Source organism: Diceros bicornis, chromosome 15, assembly GCF_020826845.1.
Source record: "Diceros bicornis minor isolate mBicDic1 chromosome 15, mDicBic1.mat.cur, whole genome shotgun sequence".
Taxonomy (NCBI): domain Eukaryota; kingdom Metazoa; phylum Chordata; class Mammalia; order Perissodactyla; family Rhinocerotidae; genus Diceros; species Diceros bicornis.
This window is the reverse complement of record NC_080754.1, coordinates 14721926-14740366: the sequence shown is the minus strand read 5'-3', so window position 1 is coordinate 14740366 and position 18441 is coordinate 14721926. Positions and strand designations below refer to the sequence as shown.

General features: G+C 38.5%; 1 protein-coding gene and 1 long non-coding RNA gene across 2 annotated transcripts in view; both read left to right on the top strand.

The window, feature by feature from the left end:
* Nucleotides 1–5116, top strand: part of SLC9C1 (solute carrier family 9 member C1) — an 82873-nt gene extending 77757 nt beyond the window's left edge. The window contains exons 21-25 of the mRNA XM_058556518.1: nt 401–499; nt 1615–1788; nt 2990–3118; nt 3255–3440; nt 4940–5116. Coding sequence (XP_058412501.1) covers nt 401–499; nt 1615–1788; nt 2990–3118; nt 3255–3440; nt 4940–5116 — 765 coding nt within the window. The remainder of the gene's footprint in view (nt 1–400; nt 500–1614; nt 1789–2989; nt 3119–3254; nt 3441–4939) is intronic.
* Nucleotides 5117–6870: 1754 nt separating this feature from the next.
* On the top strand, nt 6871–11722 carry LOC131414521 (uncharacterized). The gene is made up of 3 exons (XR_009222191.1): nt 6871–6907; nt 9166–9252; nt 11434–11722. It is a non-coding gene; the product is annotated as an uncharacterized LOC131414521 (long non-coding RNA).
* Nucleotides 11723–18441: the final 6719 nt, after the last annotated feature.

Genomic DNA, 18441 nt, shown 5'->3' with positions numbered 1-18441 from the left:
AATGAATAATTTTTCTTTTTATTTCGTCAGCTGTTTAAAGCATGAATATGTATGAGAAGTACACGTGACATTAGCCTGAATCTGTCCTGAATATTTTCCATCCAGATGAAATATTTTCATCTTTCCATTACATTCTTATTCCTAGATTAGATATTTCTTTCCTAATCTATGTATAAATCCCCCATCTGAAGTTACATATATCCATGGATATCCACCTTCCTCTCTTTGCTAGCCATAATTCCTATTTTCTCTTACAAATTTATTGCTAACATGATATCTCAGATCTTCTTGAGTGATATTTACTTTAAAAATGTAAAACTTTTATTAAAATGTAAACTTCAACATCCCCAACCACTACTAAAATATTGTTTATAGCTTATGTATTGGTGATATTTTTTAGGACAAAGCCAGAATTGTAACTTTTGATTGTGGAAATGATATATTTGAAGAAGGTGATGAGCCCAAAGGAATTTATATAATTATTTCAGGCATGGTAAAGGTAAGGCAGAGTTATTTATAAATGCACTTGTGAGCATTAGTTAAAAACTTTATAAAATTGAGGGCCGGCCCCGTGGCTCAGTGGTTGAGTGCGCGCGCTCTGCTACTGGCGGCCCAGGTTCGGATCCCGGGCAGGCACCGATGCACCGCTTCTCCGGCCATGCTGAGGCCACGTCCCACATACAGCAACCAGAAGGATGTGCAACTATGACATACAACTATCTACTGGGGCTTTGAGGAGAAAAAGGGGGAAAAAAATGGAGGAGGATTGGCAGTAGATGTTAGCTTAGGGCCAGTCTTCCTCAGCAAAAAGAGGAGGATTGGCATGGATGTTAGCTCAGGGCTGATCTTCCTCAAAAAAAAAAAAAAAAAAACCTTATAAAATTGAGAATTAAGAGCTTTCCATGTTAAGATCTTCATTGTTCCTTTTTTAGAACAGCAGCTACCATCCAAATGACAATTTTCTTGTTCAGATGCAATGGATAACACCACTCATCACCTTTTAAGCCGCACTTTCCCAGAGATAACAAGTAACCATCAAAAGGATGATCTTTAAGATAGAAAATTATAATATAAATTATACTCATCTTATGTTTGAGTTGGGCATTTAGCCATTCTAAGGCAGGTATAGGTTGGCTGAGTAAGTGGAATCTGAAAGATTGGAGTCTTTAAGAATGCTTTGTTTTGGGGCCGGCCCGGTGGCGTAGCGGTTAAGTGCACGCGCTCTGCTTCGGAGGCCCGGGTTTCGCAGGTTCGGATCCCAGGCGTACACCGCTGCGCTGCTTGTCAAGCCATGCTCTGGCGGCTTCCCATATAAAGTAGAGGGAGATGGGCATGGATGTTAGCCCAGGGCCAATCCTCCTCAGCAAAAAGGAGGAGGATTGACATCGGATGTTAGCTCAGGACTGATCTTCCTTGCAAAAAAAATAAAGAATGCTTTGTTTCTAAGTCATTGCTAATTTAATAAATTTACTTAAAAACACACCAGCAATATGTATTCTCAAATCAATATGCACATACTAAAATTGTTAAAACCAAAGGAAAAAGGCCATAAATTAGAAAATCTTTGTAAATTAAATGGCATATGTATTTTTCTCTTTCTTTGTTCCTAAACAGCTTCAAACATCAGAGCCGGGTTTGGGAATTGACCAAGTACTCTGGGAGTCAGACGAGAAAGATTATCAGATAACTTACACAGACTTTGTGATCAATGGGGAAATAATAGGAGAGCTAAACTGCTTAACTAATGAACCCATGAAGTATTCTGCCACCTGCAAAACAGTGGTGGAGGTCAGAAAACATCACCTTATGTCTTACTGTTGTATCTTGTTAAATATCTAGTATCAAATTTCAGGTTATTTCTGTACGACTCATTATTTGTTCATGTCACTAGACAGTGACAATTTTTAAAAAATAGGAATGGTAAAAGAACAAAACTTGTTACAGAATTATACTTACACAGTATAACATCCTGGCAAAATGGCTTGCAAAAGTTAACCTACCATATTGAAAGAAGGATTTAACTAGAAAAACTGGTTATATGAGGTCTTTCATGGGAAAATTAGATAGGATATGTTAACTCTCAATACTGTAATCTGGAGGGTAAGGAAAGGAAAAAGTTGGAGAGCTAAAATCTATGAATAGAAAAGTTGAGCAAAGTGGATGGAAGTTTCCCTAGGCACGATTGAAGACAAAATCCTCAAAGCAACAGGGGCTCCCAGTGGCCTAATTTGAGCTCAGAAAGAACGATGACTGCAAACAGTTGAACCCCATAAGTATATAAGCACATGAAGAAGATGCTCAATATCATTAGCTCTCAGAGAAATACAAAATTAAGTCATGATGAGGAATCACTACACACCTACTACTTTGGCTAAAAATAAAAAGACTGAATACCAGGTATTAGCAAGGATGTGAAACAACTGAAATCCTCATACACAGTTGGTAAGAGTGTGAAATGTTACAATCCTTTGTGAAAACGGTTTGGCAGATTCTTAGAAAGTTAAACACAGGCTTAGCGTAGTACCTGGTAATACCACTCGTAGATACTTACCCAAGAGAAATAAAAACCAACATACACAATGTCTTGTATATTCATAGAAGCTTATTCCTAGTAGCCTACAGTCTGTTCATTGTTAGCATCAACATTTTATTGTTGCCTAACAGGTTTGCTCCCCTCAAATAATGTATTTTTAGAATTACTTACATCTTTCGTTAAAAAGGTTAAATGATTTTTGACACTTGTCCATTTTTTCAGAATTCATAAGAATAATAATTCATTGGATCACGTAGCTTTTTAATATTTAGTGTATGGCAAGATAACACAAATATTTACTAATATAAACATTTTATTAGATTTCCAGGCAATAATATAACTCTTGTATTACATAATTTAAATTCTTAGCTTTAATGTTATATATGAGAACACCTCATTTCCTTAAACCAAAGGTACACAAAATGACACCTTAAATTTATATCCTCCTTTTTCCAGGCGTGTTTTATTCCCAAAAGTCACTTATATGAAGCTTTTAAACATTACTGTCAGATTGAAGATAAAATGTGGGTAAAACTTGGACTTTCTATTACTGCCAAAAAAATCAGGGAACATTTATCTTATGAGGTAAGAGGTATTAATGTAAACTCATGCTTCTCTCTGAATTAAACTATTGTATTAAAGTATTGTTAGAAATTAACTATTTAGGAATTTATATTAAACTTTACAAACAGTAGACTATGAAATTATGTTTTTCTTATAGGATTGGAACTACAAGATGCAACTAAGGCTGTGTAACATTTATGTAAAAGATATACCAAAGAGCACCAAAACTGATATGTATGATGAAACTGTAATTTATGTCATCCTTATACATGGAGCTTTAGAAGATTGTCAGTTACGAAAAGCTTATAAGGCACCTTCCTTAATTCCTACAACATGCTATCAGGTAAAGAAATGTTGATTCATGTCTTCAGGTCAATATGACATATGTCCAACAATGTATTAACATTAGAAAATTTGTCCCTTTTCCACCTTTCCATCCTCTCTCTTTTTCCTATACTCCATAAACACACACACACAAAACACACGCATATCCAGTTCGTTTATTGCTTTGGCACTGGGTAGCCCAAACACCAAGCTTTTTCTGTTCAGTGCCAATGAGGCAGGCCAAACTGTACATTTTGCCCACAGTTCAATTTTGGTGCAGTTGTAAATAGCAAAAGAGGTTAAGTTCATTTACACATTGCAGAAGGACCACTATTTCTGGGCAGTACTGCAATACTCTAGAAAGGTTCTGCCAGACCCATGCTGATCTGATACTAGTAGTAGCTCCCCAGCTACTTTGAAAGTGAATGTGACAGTGAAGGACTTCTCCTATTTAAGCTGTTGAGTTCCTCTTCCAATCAAAATGAGAAGCTGTGCTATGTGAAGAAGGAAAGAAGGAAGACTGTATGTACATGTGTCTGTGTTTGTATAAGTCGGAGTACAGTAAGAGAGACACGTGTCAGGAAGAGTCAGTGTACATATAAAATACAGCTACAGAAAGTGAACTAAAAGAGGGACCTAGAGTCAATTAAATTAGGCATATTTTTTTTTTAAGCAGCTCATATATGACAGAAACAGTGCTAGATGCTAAAGTGATCAAGACAAATGAGACTGGAACTTGCCCTCAAAAGAACTCTCAACCAAGTGAAGAGAAACATATATAAATATATTAATAAAACATTTACCTCTATGATAGAAGTACTTACAGGGTAGATTTGGGGGACAAGAAAAACATGAGGTAGGGATAAGAGGAATCCTGAGGTGAGAAACGGTCACCAGAAAATTTTCTAAGTGGACAACACCAGCGCCAACGTGATGCCCAATGATAGGAAGTGAAATATTGTTCTTAACTATGATGCTCCCTACTTCTGTTCTTGCATACATAATAACAGAATATTGATGTGGTTGCTGGTTGGGAATTTAGATGGCCAAGCAAGAGGTTCTCGTAGCAGCCGAAAACCTGCCTAGCTCTGTCCGCTCTCCTGGGCATAAAGCCCTGCTCACTGTGAATTTGGTTACCGATGTGATTCAAAGCATATTGAAAACAACCACAAGGTTGAAGGATTTCTTGAAATCCATTGTTTTTAACACTTTCTTTCTGCCGCATAGAAAAACTCTCCGTGTGATATTTTAAAGAGTTGTTGATGATTAATTCGTGATCATTTTTCTCATTTGTAAGAGAAATGCATAAAATATTTAAAAATCAGTGCAAGTATATGGAATATTGACTTTCACAAAACCAACTATCCTGGCATTTTAAGATATCTACCTAATATGTATTCATATTTTCAATTTTCAGGCCCAAATATTTAGAGGGGGCCTGAGATAGTAGCTTACCAAAGAAACATTTAATTGTATGATGTTTACTCAGAAATTAACTTGTATTTTGTCAACTTTCAGGTACAAGGCGCTGAAGATTTCACAAAAGTAATGATTGTTCAAACTCCAAACCATGTGAAAAAATTCAGATGGAACGCTACAAAGTATGCACTTTTACGGAAACCATCTCTTCCAGTACCATCAGTATGTAAGTTAGATTTCTTTGAGCAATTGAGAACTTACTTTTCAATAAAATAGCCATATGTGTATTTGGAAACTGTTGTATGCAATCTGTCTAGAGTACTGAGGAACGCTTTTAACTGCTGTGTTTGATATCCAACATATGAATTCAAACTGAGAATATCTGTTCCAGTTAGAAATTATTCTATGTTTCATCTATAAGATAAACATGAATAATTAACAAAATAATATGACAAAAAGATTAATGAAGGAATTTCTAGCTCTTCTCTAAAATTAAAATATTTTATATAGCAGTAGTAATGAAAATGGTTTTGTACTGTCTGAACAACAGAGATATAAATCATTGGAACTGAATAGATAACCCTGATATAAAGCCTATTCTTGATACAAATTTCACCTGATAAAAATTGAATCATAACATAAACGATTATTTAATAACTACTATTAAGCAATTGATTAAAATTTAGAAAATAAGTTTGAGATAGATTGAAAAATTGAATAGTGAAGAATTAAATTATAGAATAAATAATAATAAAATTTAATATTTATCATTTCACTGAAGGGGAAATAATGTTCTAGACTTAGAAACATAGAAATTAATTTTAAAATTCTGAGCATCAATAAAAGTTTTATCTTTATTATGTTACAATTATGTAACTTTGAATCCATGTGGACACACAAATACTGTCATCCCATGAGTCCCCACTGCCATTTCAGTTCAGCAGAAGCAGGACATAGTATTGGAAGCTTCACCATCTGCACCTTCTGAGCCATCTCCCCTCCTCACTCTCTAAAACCTAGCCACACCAAACTGGTAATGGTTCACCTTATACGGAGACCTGGTGGTCTCTCACTCCTGAAGCTTTGCACATTCCTTCTGTTCCTTCTGCCTGGAACCCTGTAAACATCCCCCTCCCACATCTCCCCATTCCACGGACCTAACTCTTTCTTATCCTTTAAATCTCAGCTTCTGCTCCAAGAAGCCATCGCTGATGCATCCCCAATTCACAAAACTGCACGCTCCTCTGTGCTCTTATAGCCCATTATGCACATGGGCCTATTTTTCCATTTTGTATTTTTTTGTTTCTGTGTTTGCTGGTCTGTCTGCTCCGTTAGCATATAAACTTCAAGAAAGCGCGGATCAGGGCCAGCCCCGTGGGTTAGTGGTTAAGTGAGCGCGCTCCGCTACTGGCAGCCCGGGTTTGGATCCCCGGTGCGCACCGATGCACTGCTTCTCCCGCCATGCTGAGGCCACGTCCTCATACAGCAACTAGAAGGATGTGCAACTACGACACACAACTATCTACTGGGGCTTTGGGGAAAAAAAAAAAAAGGAGGAGGATAGGCAATAAATGTTAGCTCAGAGCGGGTCTTCCTCAGCAAAAAGAGGAGGATTAGCATGGATGTTAGCTCAGGGCTGATCTTCCTCACAAAAAAAAGAAAAAGGAAGCACGGATCATAACTGGTTTGCTTTCTTATGTATCCCCATTGTTTACCAATGGCCCAGCACTCTCGATACGTATTAATATAAAAGTATTTGGGGATAGTGGGACAATAGATGATTTTTTCTTTCTAATTCCCAAATTTTCTGTGCATTTGTTACATAATCTTTATACTAAAAGTCTTCTAATCCTTATTTTAAAAAGTGACCCTTCTCCTCACCAACTGAGATCACCACCAATTTCAGACCACAGGTCCTGAGTGTGAGTGATTTGAACCTGGTTTAATTTGATAGGAGGCCTAATTGAAACAGGTGTTGGTTTCAGTGCTTGAACTAACACAGTCTTTTTTGAACCAGCTGCAAACAGGATGTATGAAGAAGGCCTTCAAGATGAAACAAGTATGGAGGTAAATTTAAAGCAGTCTTTTTAAAAGCTTTATTGGGGAGAAGAGAGTCTGGAACTTATGGAAACTATCAATGTGTTTCTCTTATTCTGAAGGAGTTCACCTGCTAGTCATTTTGTAGATTTTGACATGAACACTTTCTTTTAGTGTGGGATACTGCAGAAATTGTACTTATATTTTTAGGTAAATATTAGAGAAATGACAAAGAAAAACAAAGTTCAAGAGATGTCAGAATATTCTTGTTGAATCACATTAGCAACCAGGCACTTACTGGGGTGGCTATGGTTGTAGGGTCCATGAGCCCTTTCCACTTCTCCACGTTGTGCTGAAACTTCAGCTGGTCTGAAGGCTTCCTTGCTGCCTCAGCTATACATCTGGGATCTTCCAACCTGAAAGCAGTCTGCCCCTGTATTCATGATGCCTGTCACAAAGCAGGAGCTCAATAATAAATGCTCTAATCTAATCTACCCCAAGCTAACCTAGGTTATTCAGAGAGTCTCACAAATATTGATTAATTTCATGGTCCACTATGAGCTTGGGTAGATCACTTGGGCATCCTGGGATCTTCAAGTTCTGGGCCAACTTTGCAACAAGATCCCAAGTTATGAAACACTATAGGGCCCTGGAAATGAAACTGGGGCAAAGAGAAATAGAGCAAAAGTGCTTCACGGCATCTACACCAGCCTATCTGTAGACTGGACCTTTGGGTGTTCCAGATGGGGTAGAGAATTTAATTTTCATTCTAGTCTTTGCCAAATTGGTTGTATTACTCCAGGAGATGCTGATTATAATGCCCAGAATCTGAGAGATGTCTGCTGTAAACACACAAGCCAGAAAATGATGTATTTTGTTGTTAAAAATATGTTTTACGTCAGTTAAGCCCGTTTGCTCTATTAGCACTAGGCATGAAACTCTGAGAACACATGCTCCTTCTCCCCCAAATCTCTCCTCACAAGTGTATTTTGAATGAGAGGTGATTATAGTTTCCCTGAGGAAGTTGAAGGTGTTTCTCTCACGTCCATCTTTAACTCAAATGTGTCCAACTTCCCTGGCCTTCAAGAGGCCAACACTCTTCTTTAACATCCAAGTTCCCATCCTGCATAAAAGCAGGAAGTTCACTCCCTCCCTAAGTATTTCGGAATCGTTCTGGGGAAGGTTTTCCTCAGACCTTCCCTAGTTATTGCTTGTTGCCTGGAACTCCCGACCCAACAGCATAGGGGCTAAGAGTATGGGGTCCGGCATGAGACTCCCTGGTTTGCCTCCTGGTTCCATCACTTATTAGCCACGCAACCTTGGACAAATTTCTCAACTTACCTAAGCATCACTTTCCCTATCTATAAAACAGGGATAATAACAATACCTTTCTCATAGCGCTGCTATGGGGATTAAAGAAATGGAAAGTACACCACATAGTATTTGGCACACAACAAGCAATCTCTGTACATAATTTCTATTATTTTCTGCTGACCTCTTCTTAACATTGTAAGCTACTTCTCCAAACTTCTTTTGCTCTCCCCATATTAATTTTCTAAAAAATATGGATACAGTCACCTCCTCTAAGTCTCCCAAACACAGCTGCTGCTGAAGACCTGGAAATAACAAAGGGAAATTACAATTTAAAAAAAAAAAAAAAGGGATGAGGAGGACACTTAACATGAAATATTAGATGATTCTAGAGCCCACTGATCAGCCATCTTTCTCCTTAGCCCTGGCAGGCTGCTAAGCTTGTATGATTCAGCTTCATAGCATATTTGGGGGAATAGAGGGAAAAGCCAGGGAAGCTAATGTTCTTGCTGTACATGTTCCCCAAAGTGCCACTTTTTCATAATTTGAAAAAATGGTTTGCATGATGGTTGTTAATATAGAGGAAGTAGTGTGAAAGTGGGAGACAGTCTGTTAAATGGTAGAAACATTAGCTAATGAGTCATATAGACAAGATGGTCAAATTGTGTTATTTAGTAGATGCTTTTCTCCCTGATGTTAGATCCTGGCTAGGTGTCAGAGCCAGATCCCTTCCCACTCTCCCCAAACCCTTCCCCCACCACCACCCCCCAGAACTGTGATTTTACATTTACATAATGAAAAGGCCTGTCCCAACATCAAATAGCTCTTTACAAATTGTTTTTGTGCTGCCACTGCCAGAAGTCCCAGTTCTTGGTCCCCTGCTCTACAGAACAGATTTGACACCAGGCCAGCTTTATAAATCTGACCCTTATTAACAGTCTCAGAATTTGACTCCTATATCCTATCTCAATTTCTAGATTCAACAGCCTACAGAATCACTAAAAACGTCGAAGAGGAAATGAACATCTATGAGGTCACCTAGAACAAACCTAAATGAGAGTCTGGTAAGCTGCCTCAGTTTCCTCAACATGACCAGGAACATGCCTGTCCCTGGAGTTACAGACTGAACCCAGAAGTTCATTTGCCCTTCGTGTGATAGTGTAAATAACACCACTTTCCACTAGCCAGTTGATTCTTCTAATGACACTATTTCTAAATTCTAACTTGGCAAATTAACTCTAAACTAAGATTCCTTTATCTAGATTTCTGAAAACTTTGTAGTCTCGTGGTTTCCTCTTTCTGTTCTGTGACTTAATCTCACATGCAACATTGGCTGCTCTCAGCAGGTCGTTTTTCAGGCTGGCATGTACTGTGGAAGATACGTATAAATTGATCATAAGTTATGAATTCATTTCTCAAGGGTTTATGCTCTAGTCAAGGAGACAAAACCCACCAGAAGGCAATTAACTAACAATACAGGATACACTCTGGAAAGTGCCACCTAAAGCCAAAGGAATTCAAAAAAGAAAACAGCTGGCAATTGAGCATAAACATGTGGAGAAAGGAAGAGGATGTTCAGAAGAGAGGGCCAAGAGGGCGAGGTTTTTGGGGAGCAAAGAATGGACAAGTCTGGCTTTTGGCTGTTCAAAATGTGACATCTAACGGGGAAATATTCGTGTATATGAGCACTTTATATGACTCTGTCTTACATAAAGCATATCACTGAATTAAAAAATGACCTTCCGATAAATCATTTTATCTCCATTTTAAAAATATTACTTCTTGCATACCACTTCTTATGACAAAGACCATATTTTAAAGTAGATTTAAAGGCTAACAATACACTAGGAAAAATTATTTGCAATATGATCAATATCTTTACCTTGCAAAAATGTACACAAAATGATAAGGAAAACTACGATTCCAATAGGCAAACTTATATAAACAGCCAATTCAGGGGAAAGTCAATACCCAGAATATGGAGAAAATTGTTACCTAAGAAAAGCAAAATTAAACAATGAAGTATTAACATTTCCTTTTTTAAATTAATAATTCTTGTTCAATGGAACATCTATTTCCTTTGAAATAGATGAAAATAAAGTGATACTTATTTTCTCATATTTTACTAGTAGATGAGTAAAAGTAATTTTTAACAAAGTCATAAAAATGTTCACACACTTTGACTCAGTGGAAATCAATCCAAAGAGAGTAAGACAAAGTATTAAAGTAGATATATGGGGCTGGCCCCGTGGCTTAGCAGTTAAGTGCGCACGCTCCGCTGCTGGTGGCCCGGGTTCGGATCCCAGGCGCTCACCGTCGCACCGCTTCTCCCGCCATGCTGAGGCCACGTCCCACATACAGCAACTAGAGGGATGTGCAACTATGACATACGACTATCCACTGGGGCTTTGGGGGGAAAATAAATAAATAAAATTATTAAAAAAATAAATAAAGTAGATACATGCATAAAATGTCCAGTGCACTACTATTTTTAATGGCAAAAAATTTATAAGATTCCAAGTGTTCAACAATAAGAAAGTATATAATTTCACCACAGAACATCCATATAAGGAAATATCATGCAACCATTAAAAGGACTGGTTGTGTAGTCCAAAGTACAATATAAAAGAGGAAAGCAAAACTGTACATACAATTTTTTTTAACAAGAAAAAAGACTGGAAAAGATAAATCCAAATGATTCAATGAGGGTTAAAAAGGTTAGAGCAGGGATGGTTTTCTTCCCCTCTCTTATTTTATGTGGTTTTATTATTCTTATAATGAAAACATGATTTTAAAACTATTAAGCCTCATTCCAATATAAATTATTTGAATGTCGTCTGTTCCTTTCTACCACCCCTTACGCTTAGCACTCGCAGTGCCACGAAAGGGATGGTCGAGTCAGACCTGAAGCTCAGTGAGTGATGGTGGCTTCAGTCAGTGTTTCCATGATGGAAAATCCTCCTGCTGATAATCCATACACTTCCCCTGTCCTGTTCAGCCGGCCCCGGTGGCTTCCTGGGCTCTGCCTCCCAGTTTAAATCACCTCTTTCACTGCTTTATGAATGACGAGTGATTCACACTCACTAGCTCCACTTCCTTCCTGGGCCTCAGCAATAATGACCAGGAGATGTTTCTTGTGGGAATGAAACTGACCCTCTAGTACACCGTCATCTGCATTGTAGGTCAATGTTGAAAGATTCTAAAGCTGTTTTGCATTTGTTTTTTTGCCTTCCCACTTCTGTTAGGAATGGTTGACAAGACTATTTTGAAGATCCATGCATGTATTGGCGCTGCACTCATGAGATGCCTCCTGTTTTTGAAACACATTTCCTACATCAAGAGAGAACAACTTCAAGCGGGATCCTACGTGGATGTTCTTGGTGCCACATGGAAAGAAGTTTGGACCTTGCAACCATTTCATTTAAAATATATTTTTTGTAACATTTCCTTGATTTAAAATACCTCTTATTTTAAATATCTAAAACGTCTCAGAAAATCTTAGAGTAAGTTTTAGTTTTAGAGCCAGAAAATAAGCTTATACCACCTAGATAGTTTGCATATTGCTCTTGGAGCAAAAATGGTTTGATTCCTTTTATGAAAAATAAAATACTATTAAACTGTAGTTTAAATGTTGCTCTTGAACCAAGTGTTGACTTTTGTCATTCATTATACTTCATTCATCTTAGGAATGCTCAGTGAGTTAAAACAGTAAAGAATGGAAATTGAGGGCCGGCCTGGTGGCACAAGCGGTTAAGTGCGCATGCTCCGCTGTGGCAGCCCGGGGTTTGCCGGTTTGGATCCGGGCGCGCACGACACACTGCTTGGCACGCCATGCTGTGGCGGCGTCCCATATAAAGTAGAGGAAGATGGGCATGGATGTTAGCCCAGGGCCAGTCTTCCTCAGCAAAAAAAGAGGAGGATTGGCAGATGTTAGTACAGGGCTGATCTCCTCACAAAAAAAAAAGAATGGAAATTGATTTAGACTGAACCATACAACTCAGTCCTAAACGAAACTTCCAGTGTCCATTTTGTTCACCATTATATTTACAATAATGAGCACAAGGCCTAGCACATAATTTTTAAAAATAGTCTTAGTTAAGATTTATTGCATGCTTTCTGTATGCTGGTGTATAACAAATGCTGTACAGTTATGAACTTATTTAATCTTCACAACAACCAAATAAGGTAGATACTATTATTCCCAATTCACAAATGAGTAAACTGAAAGAAAGAGTGTAATTTGCCAAAAATCTCACATCTAGTAAGAGGCAGAGCAGAGACTTGAAAACAAGCCTGTGATTAGCTATTATGCCATATATCCCTCCAGTATGGTAAGTCCTAAATAAGTATCTGAAGAATTAATAAAAATTTAAATATATGTCTTCAGGATCATGCTTCCACCCGAGTGTCAGAAAATCTGAATGCTATTCCAAACTTCGTTTTTGCTACAACGGGTGGTAGGCACATTTTCAGAAGCCAAGTGTAGAGACTCCATTCACAAAACGTCCTTGTGGAAAAGACAATTTGGTTTGTTTCTGTTGGGAAAGTCAAATCAAACCACTATCATTTCACTCCAAAACTAACCACAACCAGTTTTTTTTCCAGTGATAATTACATGACAGCTGTTTTAGTGTTGGAGGGATCCCATTAATGAGTACCCTTCCTATAGTGAGTGCTGAACCAACTGAAAATTAAGGCGAAGGATCAAGGCAGGTAGAGACTAAAACACACACACCCATCACCACATACACACCTTTATTAGTGACTGAGCTGACATAGAGAATATTGTTGCCTTCTGGCCCCCAGAATTGGACAAATTGACACTATACGCATTTATCTTTGAGTTACTGCATAGCTGAGAACAGTACAAAATGCAAGATTTCTAAGGGCAAGTTCACTCCCAAAAGAAATCTGGAAGAAGAGGCTGGACAAAGAATGTCCAGATTCTGCTTCCAAATTCATCAATTTGATAAGCCACTCCACCTCAGCAGAATGAGTGAGGAGGTGGTGACAGGCCAGGAGTGTTAGGGCAATGCAGACCGCAGCCCTCACTCTGGAAGGAGACAACAGGAAGGGGACAACAGTAGCTGTCACTTACAGCGAGCTATGTATGGACCAGACACTCTTCTGAGGGTTTTGCCCTCATTCCCTCCAGCAATCATTACATGAACTTTAGGAGGTGGGTATATCATTACCCCATTTACAGAGGAAGTAATGGAGCTTAGGGAATTCAGATAAATTACTCAAAGTCACAGCTAGACGTCATGACACCAGGACTCAAATCCTCCAAGCACCTTCACTATAATTTGCAAGGCTTTTTAAATTCTCTGGATTTCAGTTTGGAAATCTAAGCCATTGGAGAAGAGAAGGATACTCTCCACAATTAGTCATTGTCAGTGTCTAACTAGGTTCATGTCCTGAGTGTAAACATTTCCATATGTGGAAAGAACCCTGACCAAGGCTGAGATATGAGATAATCCCAGCACCATGCATGGTGTGTATCCACCCTCATCAGCAGGGTATGGGTGATTCTGTGCCTGGACTCTTACGTAATGCACAGACTTTGGCCCGAGGAGGGTGCTTAGAGCTCCCTTCCATTTGACTCTTCAGAGGAAACCCACTTATTTGCTTACAAAGCCCAGAACATTGTCTGCTTATAAATTTTTTAAATAAAAGGCCTTCCTTGGTCCTTTGACTCTTGGAATATTTTTTAACTTAGCTTTTAATTTTTACAGTACTTAAACTTGTTTTTTTTGTATTTTTGTATTTTTTTCCTTCAAAATACTTAACTTAATCGTCTAGATTCTATGTTAGTCTTACTAATGAGAAAGAGGAAGCTGCAAATGAAGGAACATTCTTCCCAAGGGTCATTCATGTCCAAAACAATGACAGGGAAGTGCTGTCCCATCCACCCGCCTGTTACATCTGTAAGAGCCCTCTCCGTGAGCTGAGCAAATTCCCATTTTGTTTACAAGCAGTCCCCTTACAGTTAAAATAACCCTCTGCAGTATTATTATTGTTCCTGACAAGTCAGTGGAGCTATATGCTAACATCCCTCCACCAGAAAGCAAAATCCCAGCCCCAAAGTTCACTTAGAGAGGTACAGGAACTCTGTTGCTATCTCCTCTTTAAAACCAAATACTCCTTAATGAGTAATATCAGAAATCAGTAGTCATAGTTTTCAAATGCCTCATTCTCCGACATTAGCCAGGACTCCTAATCAGCTCATACTCTGTACCATGGAGTCAGTAGTTAAAAAACGATACACAGTGTAACTGGTGCAGCCACCATGGAAAACAGTATGGAGATTTCTCAAAAAACTAAAAGCAGAAACACCATATGATCCAGCTATTCCACTTCTAGGTATTTATCCAAAGAACGTGAAAACACTAATTTGAAAAGATATATGCACCCCGATGTTCATTGCGGCATTCTTCACAATAGCCAGGACTTAGAAGCAACCCGAGTGCCCATCAATGGATGAATGGATAAAGAAGATGTGGTCTGTATATACAACAGAGTACTACTCAGCCATAAAAATAGATGAAATTGTGCCATTTGGGAAAATTTGGATGGACCTTGAGGGTATTAAGCTAAGTGAAATAAATCAGACAGAGAAAGACAAATGCCATATGATCTCACTCATATGTGGAAGATAAACAAACAAACACGTAGATATGGACAATAGACTTGGTGGTTACCAGATTGGGGGTGGGGAGGGGAGAGCAAAAGAGGTAAAGGGGCACATATGTATGGTGATGGATGGAAACTAGACTTTTGGTGGTGAGCACAATGCAGTCTATACAGAAGCCAAAATATAATGATGTACACCTGAAATTTACACAATGTTATAAACCAATGTGACCTCAGTAAAAAAAAATAATAGTAATAAATAATACTCAGAAAGATCTCTCAATATTATCCCACCACACAGTCTTCATCTTTTCTATAAGACTTTTTGGAGGGAAGTCTCAGCTAAGCTATTAGATTTCTGACTCTACAAGAACTCTTAAATAAACCAGTTCTTTTCCTACCATAAAATGCTCCAAAAGGATTTTCTTTATGCATAAATAGCTCTCCCAGCTCCCTTCTCTAATCACAAAAGTCTAAAAAGGAGTAGGCTAGAGCTAGATTTATCCCATCCAGTTCTTTAAGACCAAGGGGCTCAAAAAATCACTCATCCAAAAGGCCTATAACCTGCCTTGGCAGCTGAGGCCAGCTGGGAGTTTGAAAGCCACACAAGAACTGGGAAGCCATAACACACTCCAAACTTGCAAATATGTTTCAGCCTTTCCAGACATATTGGAGTGATATAGTCCAGAGTTCAAAGCCAAGCTTGTCTTTTCACAAGTATTTATTAAATAACAATGAATAAATAGATACGGTCCACACTCGGTTTGAACTTATCTGCTCTCTCACTTACTATTGGGGTGTCCTTGAGCAAGTCACTTGACTTCTACGAGCCTGGGTGTCCTCATCTATAAAAAAGAGGAAACGGTGTTTATTCCACAGAATTCTTGCATGAGCAAATGAGAAATTGTAACTAATGCATTTAACACAGTGCATGGATTACAGAAAGCTCTCAACAAATGGTTGTTCTGACTGTATTATAACCTTGGAGGTATAGCAAAACAGTCTTTGCATTGGTCATTAATTCTCTACAGTAATGCCAAAGGATAGGAAAGTAAATTTAAAGATTCCAACTCAATCTTCCTCTGATTTCACCATCATCTGCTTACAAACATCCAGATTTTTATTTCCAATTCAATACATATATTTTCTCAAAACTATTAGGCACTGGGGTAAGCCCTTAGGACGATAAAGAGAGAATGTACGATTCAAAGATTTGTTATTTTGGCTTCTTCACGTGGAGATGTGTGTTGCTATACTTTCGTTTGTGGAGTGGACGTAGATTATTTACTCCAGAGTCAGTTACAATAAATAATAAATGTGCGTATCATAAATATCCAGCTCTTTCTTGCTGCCATATGCAATCATAAGGCATTTTCCTGATTGGTAGCAAACACTGCCACAGCTCAGCGTCTCCCTCTAGTGGCCTGAGTAAAACTGAAGCTTGCAAGTTAGGGAGCAATCCCCAGCGTTTCCTTAATTACAAGGGTAGATGGCTTTCCTCCCCGCTATGGCATTGACTCTCTGGACTCAAGCCTTTGCTCAGCACTGGAGCTAATCAAGCTACCCATGGGGCAGCACCCAGGCTGTTTGCTCAAGCTGCTTTAGCTAGGGTCTGGGATATCTTAATTCACACTGCTCAGGAGTCAACAACAGCTCTGCTCGCTGGCAAAGCTCCCTTGTCTTTCTCGTCTTTCTTCTGCAAAGCTGAGAAACACTGGTTCCCTGCTGCTAACCTCTAGTAGTGCAAAAGGTACAGAGGCCATTGAGGAGAGGGACTTTTAGATTGGATTGAATTTTTCATTTTTTCCTGAAGATAATGGGGAAGAGAAAGATTAGTCATAACAGTGTGTCAAGACTCCTTCATAGTCTCTGTCACATGCACACACACCGCTTTCCTCACACACAAAATGGCAGACCGTTGGCTATCTCAGATTTCCTATACACAGAAAAGAAGGCTTTAGATAGCTTGGAAGACATTCTCTAAAATTTATTGTAACTATCCAGCCTGGGAAAGGAAGTGGTTTTGACATGGGAGAAGGGAAGAAACAGATTAGCGCAGCCCCAGATTTCTTATATCTGTGTGCAGTGGACACCCTAATTTTTAATATATGCTGATGGAGTTCAGGGCAGGCTGCCCCAAGATGTGCCACTTTGGCAGGCAGACTATTTCGAGCTGAAAACAATCAATACCCAAAAGATTAAGGGTCAAAGCAGAACCTTTGACCTTCCCTCTAACGATCTAACAGAATTCAGATAAAGGACCTGTTCTAGGAAGAGAGCTATCACCATAGATAACTACAGTATAATATGAACTAGGTGTGATAGACGGGTAGGAACTTAGCAACATCTGTTTGTTAAAATTCCTCTCTCTGCCCCATTGTTTCTGTATGGCCAAGCAAACATTTGTTTACCAAACATTTACTTTTTTCATCTTCCTGTGAATTGCTTTTCTTCCCTTTGGAGTCCTAGATCCCTACTCCCTTCTTCTTAGTCCAAGATGACATATATATCTCATTTTGCCTGACTGTCTTTGGAATCTCCCATGCTTATGTGGATACCCCATACATATGAAATTAAATTTGTTTTTCTCCTATTGATCTGTCTTACATCATTTTAATTATTCGACCAACCAAAAGAACTAAGAGGGTGAGGAGGAAATTTTCCCCTCCTTAACAATGCTTTGTTAAGAATTTTCTTTTTTACTTCACCGCTTCATCTAATTTACTGAACAGAGGGTTTTCTGAATTTTAGATATTCACCAGATGAGAAAATCTGCCACCCTAACATCTTTCTTAGAGTTAATTACCTTAGGGATTAATGAAAAATTGAATAGAGGTACTGTTGGAGAAACATAATTAAAAACAAAATCTCCTGCCACCCTAGAAAATCTCTCCATAAAAGTAGAAGAAAAAGAAAACAATTTTATTATTGAATAAGCATTAAACCAGGATGTGATGTGAATTATGGGCAATCTGCTAGGGAGATTGTAAAAACAAAGAAATCTTGCCCTTTTATACAGCCAAGCAGATATAATCCACTTTATACATTTTCTCGAGATAAACAATGACCAGTCCTCAAATGACCAGTCCTCCAATGAGACTTTACTGCACCATTTGTCACATATAATTCGTCCTAAGTTCATTTGGTAAAACTGTTTCTTCTGTTAAAAAAGAGACAACAGGCCCAAAATAAAGTCACTTGTGCTAAGCCCCACATCAGCAAACCAAGACTTAATACCTAACCTAATTGCAGTTACAACCTCCCCCAAGAATATGGTCTTAACCGATCAGTCTGGAAGTTTCTAGTGAACACCAATGAAGTAATCTGCCACACAGCCTGCTTCGTCCCCCATAGGTAGGTTACCTAAGCCTGAAGCAATCCACTCTTTCCCCCTTCTGCCTATAAAAGCCTTCCATTTGGTACTGCTCCTTGGAGCTCCTTTCTACTCGCCAGATGGAATGCTGCCCGATTCATGAATCGTTCAATAAAGCCAATTAGATTTTTAACTCTTACTCTGTTGAATTTTTGTGATTTAACACTTCTAAGCTCCCTCCCCATGCTGCTCCTGACTTTTGGAGGTATGACCTCTATGTTTCTCAAGGACAAGCAGTAAAATATTT